At 47.9% G+C, this 15,423-nt stretch overlaps 1 protein-coding gene across 9 annotated transcripts in view; it reads left to right on the top strand.

Annotated features, from left to right (window-relative positions):
• Window positions 1–11,706, top strand: part of MTMR3 (myotubularin related protein 3) — a 93,722-nt gene extending 82,016 nt beyond the window's left edge. For 4 of the 9 annotated variants that reach the window (XM_084819331.1, XM_084819340.1, XM_084819332.1 and 1 more), the window contains 4 exons: window positions 2,495–2,605; window positions 3,102–3,190; window positions 7,164–7,190; window positions 9,164–11,706. In XM_084819331.1, the coding sequence (XP_084675457.1) occupies window positions 2,495–2,605; window positions 3,102–3,190; window positions 7,164–7,190; window positions 9,164–9,335 (399 nt within the window). In that variant the 3' untranslated portion in view covers window positions 9,336–11,706. Of the gene's footprint in view, window positions 1–2,494; window positions 2,606–3,101; window positions 3,191–7,163; window positions 7,191–8,048; window positions 8,107–9,163 lie in introns of all 9 variants that reach the window. The other 5 variants (XM_084819335.1, XM_084819336.1, XM_084819339.1 and 2 more) reach the window with 4 other exon arrangements.
• The last annotated feature ends 3,717 nt before the right edge of the window (window positions 11,707–15,423 follow it).

Raw genomic sequence — 15,423 nt, 5'->3', positions numbered from 1 at the left:
CACCCCTGTGGAGGGGTTGTGGAACCGAGAAGTCCAACGTCACCAGATAGTGATCTGACCATGACAAGGGGGTGGTGGATATACCCCCAACTTCCAGATCACTCCCCACTTCTCCAGAAACAAACACAAGGTCTAGCGCATGACCGGCTACATGGGTGGGCCCAGTTAGAATATGGTGCAGCTCCCAGGAGGCCACGGTCTCCAAGAAGTCCCGAGGTGCTCCTGTGAGGATGGCCTCCGAATGTACGTTGAAGTCCCCCAACACCAATAAGTTAGGGGACTGTACACGCACATCAGAGACCACCTCAAGCACCTCGGCCAGGGAGTCAGTCGTGCAGCGGGGTGGACGGTACACGAGCAGAATCCCCAGACTGCCCTTCGGGCCCAACCTCCAGTACATGCACTCAGCAACCTTGGTCTCCTGGAGAGGGGGTCTGGTGAAGACCAAGGACTCTCAGTAGGTAACAGCCACTCCCCCTCCCCGATCCCCAGCCCTCGGCTGCTGTGCATACGAAAATCCGGCTGGACACATGGCTGCAAGGGTTGGAGCAGCAGCCTCGGCCAGCCAGGTCTCCGTAATACATGCCAGGTCTGCGCCCTCATCCAGGATCATGTCATGGATGAGGGAGGTTTTCTGGGTAACAGACCTGGCATTGCAGAGCAGCAAATGAAGGCCAGAAGATGGGGTCACACCTCCCCCAGCCATCCTTTGGCTCTGGACAGGCCCGGAGCAGGGGACAGATACAACACATCTCTCCCTGGTTCCCCTCATCTGGCATGGCCTGCCCCTAGCGCTCCGCCAGCGCCTGCCGCCCAGCCTCAGTATGTTCTGGCCCCCAACACTCCCCCCACTGCCTCCATCAGGTGGACACATGCCCCCTCGCTCCCGCCTATCAGGCAGGCTACCCACCCCTAAAAACACAACAAAATCCCCCAGAAAAAACAACAACAACAAAAAACAAAACAATGGGGTGTGGGCTTGCTGGCAGGTCAGTTTGGGGCAGGACAAGGGGCTGTTGGTCCACCTGAGTGATGTGCCAGTGGAAGTAGCTGCCTGGCGCCGTATCCCTGGTCCTAGCTTTCTGAATGCAGGGTCTGCTGAGCGTTATGTAGAACTTCTTCTTGGCAAACGTTTGGGTTTCACATAGAAATGTGTCAGCTTGTGTTTCAGTGAAAGGACTCACTATTTATTTCTCTCGCTGGGCTCAGTAGGGATGATGCAGCATCAGGTGCTTATTATGGTCTCCTGCTTAATCATCAGTTTAAACAAGTTTGTGCCGGGTGATGTTTTTATTTATTTTAAAGAATTCTCAGTCCAGGGACTGAAAGTGATCTTTAATTTCTTCCACTAGTTTTGGCTATATTGGCTTAAAGGAGTTGCAGGGTGTGCTTACTGGGTTTATTTAAAGACCTCGAGACACGAGTTCATGGAAACCAGCTTGGCAGGAACAGGTTTGAGAATAGTAATGTTTCAAAGTACTATGTTTGCTTTCAAGGTTATGCCCTGAACAGACACCTGTAGCCTATGAGGATGCACATGGCAGAGGTTTTAATCTACAGCTACAGGCATTGAAGATACACAAGACATTGTTTTCTGTGCGTGTCTCCAGTAGAGCAGCTCCCACAGAGGACAGTGTGGGTACTCCAGGAGAAAGCTCTGCCAGGGCTGTAGCTGTCTCTAGTTGGAGAACTAGAAGCAGCAGCATCTGAGGAAGCTGGAACAAGTGGGGCATGGGACCTGTGGACTCCAGCTTCTGCACCCACCTTACAGAGCTTGCAAGGGGACCAAGGCACTCTGATGCTGTTCTCCACGATGGTCTTCACGGTTTCACCCAGAAGGGATGGCTGCTGTCCACTGCGGTCACCATCACTCCACTGTTGCTTCCCCCAAGTTGTGTCAGGGCTTGTCTGAATTCTCCTTCCAGAGGGATGTTTTGTGCCCCATTCCCTTCCCTATGCCCCATTACTACTACGGTAGGGCCTAAAATAAATTAATCTTTCTCAAGGGAATAAACCTGATGGTTGGCACTGTCAGTGGTTTGCAGTTTGTTGAAGGAACTGGAAACCAGGGGGTCCATTTGGGGATTCCAGCGTTTACTGCCGGAGCTTGTGCAGTCCCGTATGCATGCCACCTCACTCCATCATCTTGCACCGCACACCCCTTTATGTACCCGTGGCAACCAGCAGCTGTCCCTTAGCTTCAGCACCTCCAGACATCGCCAAAACATACAAGCCCTGCAAGTCTTTTCACCAAAGACTCTTGTGGCAATATTTGCCATAGTTACCTGCGAACTCTAATTTTAGCGTTGAGTTTGGGTTTTCTGTTTTGAGAATCTGTGAGAAATCGTAGAACCAGTCTTTCTGCCCTGCCCCACAACATATAATCTGATCTGTCCAAGCAGGCGATACACAGGATTCCCTGTTCTCAGCTGTCTAATCCATGTTCTGTGGAATTGGGAGTTGGTTCTCTTCAGCTGTGTTTGTTTGCCAACAGACTTCAATACCTGACTCGGAAAGCAATCTGGATCAGAACTGTTTGTCTCGCTGCAGTACAGAGATTTTCTCTGAAGCCAGCTGGGAGCAGGTGGATAAACAGGACACAGAGGTACAGGCAAAATCCATCTCCGTGGCCTTCCTCTCCCTTTCTTTATATCAGCACATGATACTAATGATTCAGCTCTGCTATATATCCCTCTGGTTCTAACACTAGTCTCTGTAAATCTTCCCCCTTGTCGCTGTTGTCTCTAATACCAAAGAGCCCCCTGCTGTCAGTTGCCTCTGGACTCGTTGGGATATGATGAAAGCGTTTCCTAAACTAACACATGCAGGATCAATGTATTTGGCTATGTACGTGTACAAAGAAGTTGGCAAACTTTGCTATGGTTTTGTCTGAGGCTGTGAAAATTTGGTATTTAGATTACTCTGCAAGAAGAATCTTCTGTTCTTTGGCATCAAAGAAACAAACTCAATGCTGACTCTTCTCTGTAAATCATGAGACTTCTTTTCTTCCTCTATTGCTATTTCCTTCTTTCCCCCCACGTTTTAAAGGTGTATGGCAATACTGTACTTTAAAGCTCTCTTTTGTCTTCCTTATTTCCTAGGTGACCCGGTGGCTTCCAGATCATCTGGCCGCTCACTGTTATGGCTGTGACAGTGTGTTCTGGCTTGTTAGCAGGAAGCACCACTGCAGGTAATGTGCGCCCTGGGCAGAGAAGGGGGAAGGGCTGCAGATGTGCTGTGCTGCTGTCATGTCCAGGAGCGGTTCCTTCGGCCCTTTGGCTAGCATTTTTCCCTGGTTGAGCCGCTCCCCACCCAGGATGAACAGCCACACACTCTGGTGCTCCAGCAAGTGGAGTCATCATGTGGGGAAAGCAGAGCAGTTGGGGTGGCTGAATTTAACTTCTTTTTTACATTCTTCACATCTGCTCCATCTCTCTCTCTATGCAAAGTCAGCCTCTTCCTTGGCTATGACAGAGGTGCTTACCTCTTGACAGACTGCAAGAGGGTTTAAACCATGGGTAGGCAACGTGGTGCCCACAGGCATCAATGTGCTCCTGGACACCTTTCTTGGTGCCCACCAAGGTGCCCTACCCCTCCCACTTAAAAACAAAAAGAAAAAAAGAATACATTTCCTTACCCGCAGGTGGGATTGCTGTGAGATAAGCTCCTATTGGTGCTGAAAACGATGGGTTCAACTGAGTTGTTCAGTACTTTTGGGCTCAGACCCCACCTCTGCCTTTTACTCAGTCTTTTGGGCAGGTTTCTTGTCCTTTGTCATGCCTTCCATGGCAGCCGTTTTGTAGGGGTGCCCAGGACTGCTTCTCAAATTGCCAAGTGTGCCCAGGGCCCCAAAAGGTTGCCTACCGCTAGTTTAAACATTACAGTGCAGTCTAGTCTTATTTTCAGTACTTCTGATCCCGCAAATGAAATAATTCCACTGTCTAAAACCTCCCGTTTACAGAGCATACTTTCAAGTATTCAAAATGCTTCATATAGTTGATTTCAAGTAATCTTTTCAATCGCCCTGCAATACCGTAGGTCTGTGTCCTGATTTCCATGTTGCACTTGTGGGGCTGAGTGATGTGCCTGAGGCCATCTAGTGAGTTCATAGCAGAGGCAAGATTTGAACCAGAGGCTTTCTGGATATCACACTCTGAGGCTGTAGTGCAGCCAACCTGGTGCCCTCCAGATGTTTTGGACTTCAACCCCCATCAGCCCCAGCCAGCATAGTTAATGGACAGGAATTCTGAGAGTTGTAATCCATAACATCTATAGGGGGCCAGATTGGGGAAGGCTGCCAGAGTGCTACTTGAGAATAAGTTCTATTGAATGTAGGGGGACAGTTAAAAAGGTAAAAGGTGTCCCCAGCCAGTCGTGTCCGACTCTAGGGTGCGGTGCTCATCCCCGTTTCTAAGCCGAAGAGCCAGCGCTGTCCGAAGATGCTTCCGTGGTCATGTGGCCGGCATGACTGAACACCGAGGTGCACGGAACGCCGTTACCTTTCCCGCTGAGGCGGCACCTATTTATCTAGTTGCAATTTCTTGCTTTCGAACTGCTAGGTTGGCAGGAGCTGGGACTGAAGACGGGAGCTCACTCTGTCACGCAGCTCTCGGGTCTCGAACTGCTGACCTGCCGACCTTCCAGTCTGCAGTTCAGCGTCTTAACCACTAAGCCAGCTCAGCCCAGGGGGTCAGTTACTTCTGTGTAAACATGTGTAAGATGAGACCTCTACACTACATCACCTTTCTTTTGCCCCACTTTTAGAGTAGGAAGGTGATCCTAGGGACATTGGAAGCTGGCTTATACTGAATCAGACCATTGGTCCATCTAGCCCAGTGCTGTCAACACTGACTGGCAGCAGTGGCTCTCTAGGCTTTCAGGCAGGAGGTTTTTTTTAGCCCTATTTAGAGATGCCAGGGATTGAATCTGGCACCTTCTGGATGCAAAGCAGAGCTCTGCCACCGAGCTATGGCTCCTCCATCCATCCCTTTAAACTCCTCGACTACGGCTGTGTGGACTCTAGCTTGAGCCACCGGTTTGTCTGAATGGCCTTTGGCCAACCCTTTTGCATGTAGTGGTCCTACCCCCGGTTGCCAGTTCCAGGCTTCCTGGTGCCTTTGCATCGGACTTGAGTATGAATCTTAGCCCACCACAAAGACTCAGTTCCAATTGGAACCTGGTGCCAACAAGGTGGCCAGAGAAGAGTGGCACAGCCCCTTTGCTGTCATCCTCTCGAGTGCAAGACCTGTAGTTGCATGAGTCAGAAAATCCAAACTGCACTGCCTCTCCAATTAATGTGGGGCTCAACCCAACTGGGATGTTCTCCTATACAAAGCTCTGTTGAAATGAATGGGAGCTGTGGAAAACCACAGGGCTTAAGGCACGGGAGACCTTCCCAACTGATTGCCCTCTATGGAAACCATTTTCGTGTTTTCCCAGTTTCCTTAATGGCACCCAAAAACTGCTATATGTGGTATTTAGGTTCTCAAAGAGAGCCTCACAGCTAGCCTCACAGCAGAGCCAGTTGGATCCAGTGAAGAATGAACATCGTCCATCCCAGAGTTCTGTGTCTGGCTGGCGCAGGTCTTACTGCTTCATATGGAAAGTACTAGAGGAGTGCGACATGGCTCTATGCACTGGATGAAGCAGGGAAGGTTGGCACTCCAGCCTTTTGTAGCAGCCTTGCCTATCTTCTTGTTTCTTGCTAACTTGTCTTGTTTCCCATCAAGCAGCAGCATCAATATCTTCCCCCGTTTTATATCTCCCTGGGCTTATTCTGGCAGTTAGCATCTGGCATATGCTCTGCCTTATACTGTACTTTGAACATAAGGTATTCACCTACTTTGGATTAAAATCTGTTAGAAGATGAGCTTTGAAGAACACTGGAAACTTCCCATTTTGTTGCTTGGTCTTCTGAGGGCGCAGTCCTCTGCATGTTTAGCCAGAAAGAAGTCTTGCAGTTCCCAGCATGTTGGCTGGGGAATGCTGGGAGTTGTAGGACTTTTTTCTGGCTAAACATGCAGAAGATTGCACCCTAAGTGTGTGAGGACTGAACCCGGTCATCTTACTTGGCTGAGAAGGCTTACCAAAAATGGGTAGGAACGGATTTTGAGGTTGGATTCAACTTGGGACACTGTGTGCCATATCTTTTCCCATAATATTATTTATTTTTATGTAGTACATTTCTGTCCTCCCTTCCTTCCGTCATAGGGTTTCCAGGTGGTCCCTATTCCAGGCACTGACTAGACCTGGACCTGCTTAGTTTCAGCAGGCTGGCTGCATCATGTGCCCTCAGATGATGTCCTAAGCCTAGGGATGTCCACCCCTGGGAAATCTGGTTCTTTTTTGGCTAAGTGGAGTTCCGCAGCGTGTGAGCCGAGCTGTGGGCTTTCCCCCGAACTCTGGAAACCTTTTTGTATGGTTTCCCCACAGGTTCTGCAATTCATGCAAATTTCTCAGCAATTTGTGCAAATTCGGCCATAATTAGCACAAATTACAGAACCTACGGGAAAAATGCATAAAATGCCTGGAAAATCCGTGAACTGGCCTGACTCACTGCAGACCAACTCGGGGGCCGCAGCAGGAACCAGAGCGAAGTCTTGGGGGCTGAACCTAGGAAAACTGCTCCAATTCCACCCCCCAAACGAATTTCTCTGTCATCCCCACCTAAGCCTAATATCACTTAATAGTTGAATGGTGTTTCCCAGGCTTTGATACCTGAGGCACATTTTCCTTATATGTAAACTGGAGGCATATGTGTCTCCTATTTCCAAAAAAACATTTCCTTCCTAGAAATTCCATTCCTTCCTGTAGGAATGGAATTAAGAATCAACCCTTCTCAGCGGAGCCCATGTTTCTGCATCAGCCACTGTTCTTGGCATGCTTCCTGACTGGAAATAGGTGAGCCCAGAGAAGTAAATCCTGCAGAGATGCAGCAGGCAGCCTCCTTGGTGGATGGGTAACATAGGCTCACAAAAGCCCTTTACCGTAATTTCTCACAGAACCCTAACAGTTTTCCTATGACACACAGTTTGGAGGTTACTGAGGTGTGGCTGTATATTACCCTCTTTTGGGCTAGAGGGGAAAGCCAGTGGTCCTATCGTGCCATTTTTAAGCTTCTCTGATTTAGTCTCCCCTCTGAGCTTTCTCTCCCCTCCTTGCAGGGCCCCTGAACGTGTTGATCAGACTTGGTGAGCATTTGCAACAGCCTCTGTTGTCTGTCTGCATTTCTCTGATAACCTCTCCAAACTAACTTTTGACTCCTTCCCTTGTGCTCTGCTTGCTCAGAGATGGTTAAACCCGAGATGAATGACAAAAGCCTGTAGGATGTTAAAATCTGTGGGCATCTATTCTCACGTGACATTTAGAATCCAGCCTCTTTGCTTCATGTTCCATACTGCTACATTGGCTAAGCCATACGTGACTTGCCCAAGGAGCGTTTTCATTGTAATAACAGGCATTTACTTTGTATTAGTAATCATCAAATTATTTTAGCCTTTTTTTCTATTTTTAAATTGATGTGAGGGAGGGCTGACAATAGTGGTAGTGGGGAGTTCTTGAGCAGTGTGCCAAGAGATATCTGAACAACCACCTCAGAAAAGGGTAAAAGGGCAAAGCAATCTTTAAGCAAGCATGTGTAAAAAGCAGTGAACATGGAGCAAGGAAAAAGGGGCTATAGGATCTCTGCTAGCCAGGTGGAACCATGGGAAGGAGTATGGCTTGGACAGTAAGCTCCAGGACTCTGGCAACCCCCCCCCCCCCCCCAAGATGGATGAAAGAGCCTGTTTGGGGACAAAGTAATTCCTTTGTGTGAGATTTGAAGAGATGTACCCAGGCAGAAAATTCCACAAATAGCCTTGACTCTTCAAAATATGCAGGTATTCCCCTCAAAAAGAAACAGTAGTCTTGGTTTGGCAGCAAGGTCCTGCTATGAACCATCATCCTTTCAAAACCAGAGCCACTGAGGGCATTTGAATGGCTTTTCCGTAGAGCATTCTTTCTTCCTTCACTGCATTAAACTTTTCACTCTGGCTGTTTTTTTCTAATAGCAGTTTCTATTGGAGTCCATAAGAAGACTTCCAAATCTCCTGCCCAAGTCTAGCCTGAGTGAGTTTCCCAATGCAAAGGTTAGAGCTTGATATCTAGAGGGTGCTTTGCCAAGTTGGGAAGACCAAGTCTGTGAGATGAAAAATAGGTGTTTCCTTTGCTTGTGAGTGCATTGATAATTAGCATAAAGAAAAACTACATGCATTGAAGCTTTACATCAAGGCTGTGACATGTCCCATGAGATCTTTCTGTCCAGCTTGTTGCCTCTCATCTCCCTCCATAAGCTGATACAGGTACTGGACAGGAGCAGGCCCAAGTGTTACTGTGCAAAACATTTCCAAAATTCAGTTTGCCTGGAGCAAGGTGTAAATGTTTGAAATGTCTGCCTAGATTTGGAGGTCCAGGATTATGAGCTGGGGAGCTTGTCAGCTTAAGCTGACCAGAGCTCAATTTGGGAATGCAGGTGTGAGAGCAAAAGTGTGGGATTGTGGTTTCTAGTGACAGACACACACCCCTCTCTCCCTGCCCAAGGTGCATGTGCTAATATGCCCCTGCTGGCTGAGCCTGACACAGTGCTGGCTGCCGAATCACTCGCAGCATGTGGGCTGCATCTTCTCTGGCTGCTCACTGTGTGGCTTTGCATGGTCCCTCTTGACTCACATTTTCTCTGTGCTGAAGGACGGTGCTACTGTAGCTCCACTGGGCTATGGCTGGCGTCTGTCAATTTTTTGTTTTGTTTTTGGAGGAGTGATTGGCTCGCTAGTCCTTAAGTTTTGATTCGTTGTTTATTTCTCATGTTTAACCACTGGGGAGCAATTTCCAGGATAAGCTGGAGGAATAGCTGTAGTGCTCTGTTGCACCAACACATGGCACAAAAGGAATTTGTGGCTCAAGGGGATTTAAGGAACGTAGCCCTCTCTTCACCCCTCCAGATCACCATTATTGTTTGGATGGGCATCATAGCAACATCACCTCCACTACTCAAACTCTGTTCTTTGGCAGCTTGCCCCAAAGGTTACCCTTTTCTGCGACCACTAGATGAAGTCGTGTATTTTGTGGTGGGAACTGTATTCTGCAAACTTATTTTACTTTCTTCTCTTCCTGTTCCTGACTGAAGGAATTGTGGGAATGTGTTTTGCTCCAGCTGCTGTAACCAGAAGGTGCCGGTCCCCAGCCAGCAGCTCTTCGAACCCAGCCGAGTCTGCAAATCCTGCTACAGCAGCTTGCATCCGAGTTGCTCCAGCCTTGACCTTGAATTGGACAAACCCATTGCTGCCACTTCAAACTGAGGCTCCAGCCTGGAAGGAAAGCTGAGAAGAGACCATGCTGCCTCTCTCCTTTAAGCAGACAAGCACATTCTCGTGGGCTGAAGCTGGTAGGGCTGGAGAAGCCATGCACTTTGGCGTCTTTGGAGTGGAGAGTACAGAAGACTGCTCAGACGGACGGGATGTTGGGCATGTACCAGTGGAGTGCAGAAACCCTTTTCTTTCCAACTGTTACTCCCGTTTCCTTTTCCTCCTCATGTAAATTTTGTGTGGATTTTGCTGGAAGACTGTGAAAAGGGGGGGCCAGGCTGGAATCTGTTTTCCTACAGGCATTTTAGCTGCCCTCCTGTTGAACTGTGCTGCAGACAGAGGATTCTACGTTGCTGAGAGGACCGGCGGAGGAGCAATTAGTCCAGAGACATTGTGAATACCTGTAGCCTCAGTGCTAGTGCTTTCAGTCACTCCTGATGCTTCCTGACAGCAAACTGCTGCTTGGGAAGTTGTTGCTGCTAGAAGAAATGGAAGCTGCCTTCTCAAAAGAACTCTCTCTCCCCCTCTCTGTTCTTAGAGTGGGCTTAGATTTTCTTGCTGCACGAATCGGGGGCAGGGGGATTGGTTGCAGATCTCCACACTGGGCAGTTCTTTGCCAGTGCTGGCCAACTTGTGGCTTGGAGTGGGAAAGGCCTGGACCGCTTTGGCTAAAGAAAGTGTGTGCTTGTTTGAGGGATGTGAGAGGGGAGGGATTAGACAGGCCGCCTGTTCAGGGTTGTTTTTAAACTGGCACCTCAATGTAAGATTTTATACGTGCAGCTTGTTATAAAGGAACTGGTATCTGGGCTTGTTAGTAGCTTTTAAAATGTCTAACGTCGTCCCATTTTTAAAAAATAGTTTACCCAACAGGCAGAGCTGCTTCACTGCACTTGACAGGCTGTGTGCAAAGTCAGATGACAGAATGTATGTTGGCCAAGAGAGAGCCCCAAAGCAAGTGTGGGGTAGCCTTGATTTGTAGGATTTTTTCTGCAAAGAAGGGGAGTCCGCTTGTCAGTGAGGATTAGTTTGCTGATGCTCAAAAGTGGGGGCAATTGCCCCCTCCGTTATGCAGAAATCTCTTCTGTAAGAGTATGACTTGATCACAACAAATTCAAAATGTTTCCCTGATATTAAAATCACTTTTTAAATGTTGGCCTATAGAGGTGCGAGTCCTAATTTTGTTTTTAGCTTTTATTCCCCTCCCTCCCTTAAAACATGCTCTGCTTAACACTGGAGGGGGAAGAGTTCCAATACCTGTTTTACCTGATGTTATTGTCTAGGCTAAGCTGAAGCCACTTCTGCCTAAATATTCCCTCAAGTAGTGATGGGCCTCCATCTTCTACACACGCACATGCACGCCTTGTCCTAGAGAACATGTTTCCTCTATTGGACCTCCACCACTTGAACCTGCCACCACGTGATGTCTTCTCCATGCCACCAGTTAGCATGCAGAACCGCCCTTCATGTTGCTCCCATGCATCATGTGGGTAGCTTCCACAGGAGAGCCAGAGGCTGCCGTGAATGTGTAGCACTGGCATGAAAATTCTCTTTGGTTTCTCAGAGCTGCACAGAGAGGGAAGCTCCATGTTAATCGGAGCAGCATGGAGGTAGAGATGTTACACTGAGGTCATTTCAAGGGGCAACAGTGGAATAAGTGGACCAGTCTTTTAAAATGAAACTGCACAGTTGCAATGAACCCATTACCAAGAGAGGGAATATAAAGGCAATGCCTTCTGAAGTGAAGTTTATAAAGCTTTGAGTGTCTTGGAATTCCTGATAGAGGAAAGACACATCAGCATATTTAATTCTTGATGTCTGATTTTTCCATGTTCTTTGTGAAAGGTGCATGTGTTGCGTCAAACACAATAATACAAAGAAAGCATTTGGGAATGAAAATCAAGGATCCAAGAGGTGTATGTAGGAAGACCCTTTGAACCTTTAAAGCAGCCAGGGGTATGATTTCTTCACACTTCTCATTTTCTTCCAACAGGGAGAAGCAATGCAAAATCTAATTCCAATCTGGCTTTTTAATATGAAATGAAATTGTTTTGAGGGGAGTAGCCAACAAAGATTAATAAATAGTAGTTCTATAGAGTTCCAGGTATACTAGAGAAAGTTGGAATAGGAAATGGAAGCACCATACAGAGCTGGTATTTACTTTTCCATTAAAGCAGGTGAGTAGAGACATGCTTTTGAAGGAAAATGGTCTTGTGTCACACACGGTGCCAGTATGGTTTTATGGTACAAATAGATGGTGAAAACAAGGTCTAATATTCTGCAGTTCATAATGACAGGTGCCAAGAGGTTCTGATACGGGTTTGGGGGGTCTGTGATGTACAGTGTGAATAAACGCTTGCAGCTCTTAGTCTTTTTTGATCAATGAAGCACTTTTTTATTATTATTTTTCTTTGTATGTAAAGCAGGAAACTATCTCCATATAGCTGTGTATAAATAACCCTTCTCTTCCTGAAGAGGAGCAAAGTTGCTCCTTTTATATTTTTCATTTTTTTGTCAAAGCGAGACGTAAATACTTTAGAATGGTTAAATATATAAATAAAAGTGAAATAAAGTTTAGAGTTTTGCATGGGAGCAATTGCTGACCTACTTGCTACTTTTTATCTGCCCCATCCTTTATAGATGGTAGGTCCAGAAAAACCACCAGGCCCTTGGTGATGGAATGTACTCCTGCTGCCGCCTCCTGCTTTCTTATCACTGCTGTCCTTGTGAGGAGGGTGTATTTGCACAGAATGTTGCTGGTTTTAGAAGGAAAATGACCTCTTGTGGTCTTACTGGTATGAGAAGTCCTGCTGCTTGTGCTTTTCTCTGCTACCGGGAAAGAGCAATCACATAACCCTTCGGTTCATCAGATGTCTTTATTTTAGTCAGCATTGCATTTGAAAGCTGGTCTGAAGGAGTTTGTCCTCCCAAACAGCCCTAAGGAAGTAAGTCCATTCCCAGCTTGGTGTGAGGAGGCATCCAACAATGGGTTAAGTTTTCCCACTGCCCAGGAAAGGCAGGGGTCAGGTAACAAACATCTTTGCCTTAGTGTTGGTGCTTTCAGACGCCTCCCCACTTTTGTCCCTGCCTTTCACTGAGGACAGCGCTGTCCTTTCACTCTACGTTTTCTGGCTTTAACGTCATTTATTTATTTATATACAGCATTTTTATCTCACCCTTTGGCCAAAAAGGCTCCCAAGGTGGTTCGCAAAGATATTCTTAAGACAGTCCCTGTCCGCAGGCTTAAAAGACACAACACAAAAGGAAAGGGGGACTGGGAGGGAGGAGGTGAAAAAAGCACATTCAGGCACTAGATTCTTAGTTGTTGAGTTCAGCAGGTCACGGACACAGTGGAAGGGCTGCTGCTTCCTCTCCCTCTGATGGCCTCAGCAGCGACAGTTGGTAGCAGGAGCGGGGGGGCTCAGCTGGAGCTGGATCCAGGCATGATGAAGAGGTAAATGTAAGGCTTTATCTGTGTTTTCCCTTCTCTCAGCTGTTGGTTTGCACTGCACATGACAGCGACAGGGAAGTGAACAGTCCTCAAGGCTCTGAAGCAAAAGACAGTTAAGCGCATCAGGGTGATGAGGAACTCTTAAGGGCCCACTGCAAGCAACCAGATCTCCTGGTGCTGTGGCTGCTTTACCTGATAACGCCCTTGGTGAATCTGTACCCACACCTGCCGGCCACAGCTGCAGTCGGAGTTTCTCCATGCCCAACCGTGCTGGGCACAGCCAGCACGAACAGTTTGCCGGCGATGATGGGTCTGGCTCCGTTTCTGGCCTCACGCTCATCTGTGCTGACCCCAGCCACAAGGACACCACAGACAAATTTGGGTCATGTAAAGCACCCTGGAGGCAATCCGGTGATTGGGAGGAGCAGGAACCAGATGCCAGGGAGTATTGGGGGAAGTTTGCACTTCCTGTCGTTCAAAACACTGCAGTGCACACACGTAGAGCGGTACTCAAGGGTGTCCTGTGCATCCCTAATGGTTCACACAAGAAAAAGTCGTTGTACTGGTTGTATATTCTCAATGTTTTTCACTGTCTCAGTGGCAGAGGGCAGGTGGGTGGGATCTGCATCTTTTAGCAACTTTTCCTGTGCTCCCAGTTTATCATGTCATAAGCCTTTGTCTCCTTGCAAAACTGGCTCTCTTTAGCAATCCAGCCAATGTATCCTTGAATAACCTTGGATCTCTTCCTAGCGCTTTCCTTTCATCTGCTGTTTTGGCATGTTTAAAGCCTTCCTTGCTGCCTCCTCTGCTTCACCACTCTCTAGAAAGCCCTGTCTATCCACCAGTGTCATTTGAATCACAAGTCTACAAGTAGCTTCATACGAACATCTGTGGATATGGCAAGACTTGAACACAAGGAGATCTAGTGGTCCATCATCTCTGGTCTGTGGGGTGAGGCTACTGTAATCACACTTCTGTAATCACAATTCCCAAGCAGTTCCTCAGGAGCAAGTAACCCCACCTCAGCTCGTATTCCACATGGTGAGTCACTGCAGATGTCTTTAAGAAACCAGGCCCTGGCTTTTGGGAGTTGCAGCCTGGGGCTTGCAAATTGGAAACATTGCATGAGTTTAAATTGGCTCTTTCTATGCAGCAGTTGTGTAGTCAAAGACTCAGCCTTCAGAACTAGCGAGTTCAGATGCATTCTTGCACGCGCACATGCACACACACGCTCTGCACGGTAATTTAGTGCATACTTTAGCCTGCTAGGACAATGTCGTTTCTCAAAAATACCTCGGGATTCTACTTCTTCCTGCTGGATCAGACCAGTGGTCCATCTAGTACAGCATCCAGTTGACAGTAGTGGGCAGCCAGGTTCCTTTGAGAAGCCCAGAAGCTTGGCATGAAGGCAATAGTACTCACCCGTTGTTGCCCCCCAGCAACTGATAGTCAGTGACATACTGCTTTTGGATCTGGAGGTTGCATGTAGACATCATGACTGGTAGCCACCGAAAGCCTTATCTTCCATGAATTATCTATGTAATCCTCTCCTAGTCATTCACCTATTCATGGTGATGGTTGCAGGAAAGAAGTACTTGAGTGCGAGTCCTGCTTCCAGTTTACGCTCGTTTTAATAAATTGTGCCTTGCTATGTCAGGTGAAGGTCCACCATCTTCTGTAAGAATGTCAGCAATCAGCTAGTACTGTCAGGAGCGCCCTAGCTGCCTCTTGCAGTCCCCACCAATAGCCAACTCAGGACACAGATGACGAGGAATTCTTTCCAAGACTTTATTCCTTTATGACTCTTCCAGATACTAATCACTAGCGACTAAGCAAGGAACAGCACTGGGGAAAGGTAGCAGAGTAGCCTAAGCTCCAGGTAAGGCAGTTGGTCCCCGTTTGAAGGAGAACCACAGGAAGACCCAGAAAGTATGGGCTAGGGAGAGATCCTCCCTCTTTCCCTTGGGTCCTCGGGACGCAGCCGTTGTTTGCGCGCCAAGCGAGCGCTACGCCTCCTTTCGGCGCCCTCCATCTGTCGCCGCTCTCTGCGCCTGCACCGAGTGTCCAGCAAGCCCCCCTCCAGCGCTCTCTCCCTGCCAGGGTCACTATCTATCCCAGGAATGCTGGCAGGAGGAATCTCTGCCAGCTGCTGTGCTTGTGAGAGATGAGCGCGCTCCTCTCCCACCGATGGCTGTTCCTCCTCAGAATCAGAACTGCTCTGGGGCTCTATTGGCTCAGTTTCCACCCTGACACGTACTAGGTGGTCCACCAGAAACTATCCAGTGGACCATGGTCTACCACCTTTGCTCAGATGTCAATTTTTGTTTACATGTATATCCATGCTCTTTGGATGATTTCTGGCTGCACAGGAGGAGTTGGGATTGTCTTGTGGTCCTCTAGGATTCATTGTAATGTTGTGCAATCACCATACTAGGATAATGCAATCTCCTATAGAAACCAAGAGAGGTGTGTCAGCTCTTTGAAGAGGAAGGCACAAAGGAGTGATGCAACCTTGGCTTTATGGAATTTCCATCTGCACGCATTTGTCATGCAGTAACTTGAAGAAAGGAAACTGGCTTGTTTTTAAAACAGCACCATTTTCATACTGGGGACAGGGTCACTGACACCAGGTTG

Source organism: Heloderma suspectum, chromosome 13 (genome assembly GCF_057233095.1).
Source record: "Heloderma suspectum isolate Gila_16-S chromosome 13, 16-S_ref, whole genome shotgun sequence".
Taxonomy (NCBI): Eukaryota; Metazoa; Chordata; class Lepidosauria; order Squamata; family Helodermatidae; genus Heloderma; species Heloderma suspectum.
Note: the sequence above shows the minus strand (reverse complement) of the source record. Positions and strands in the feature narration are given on the sequence as shown.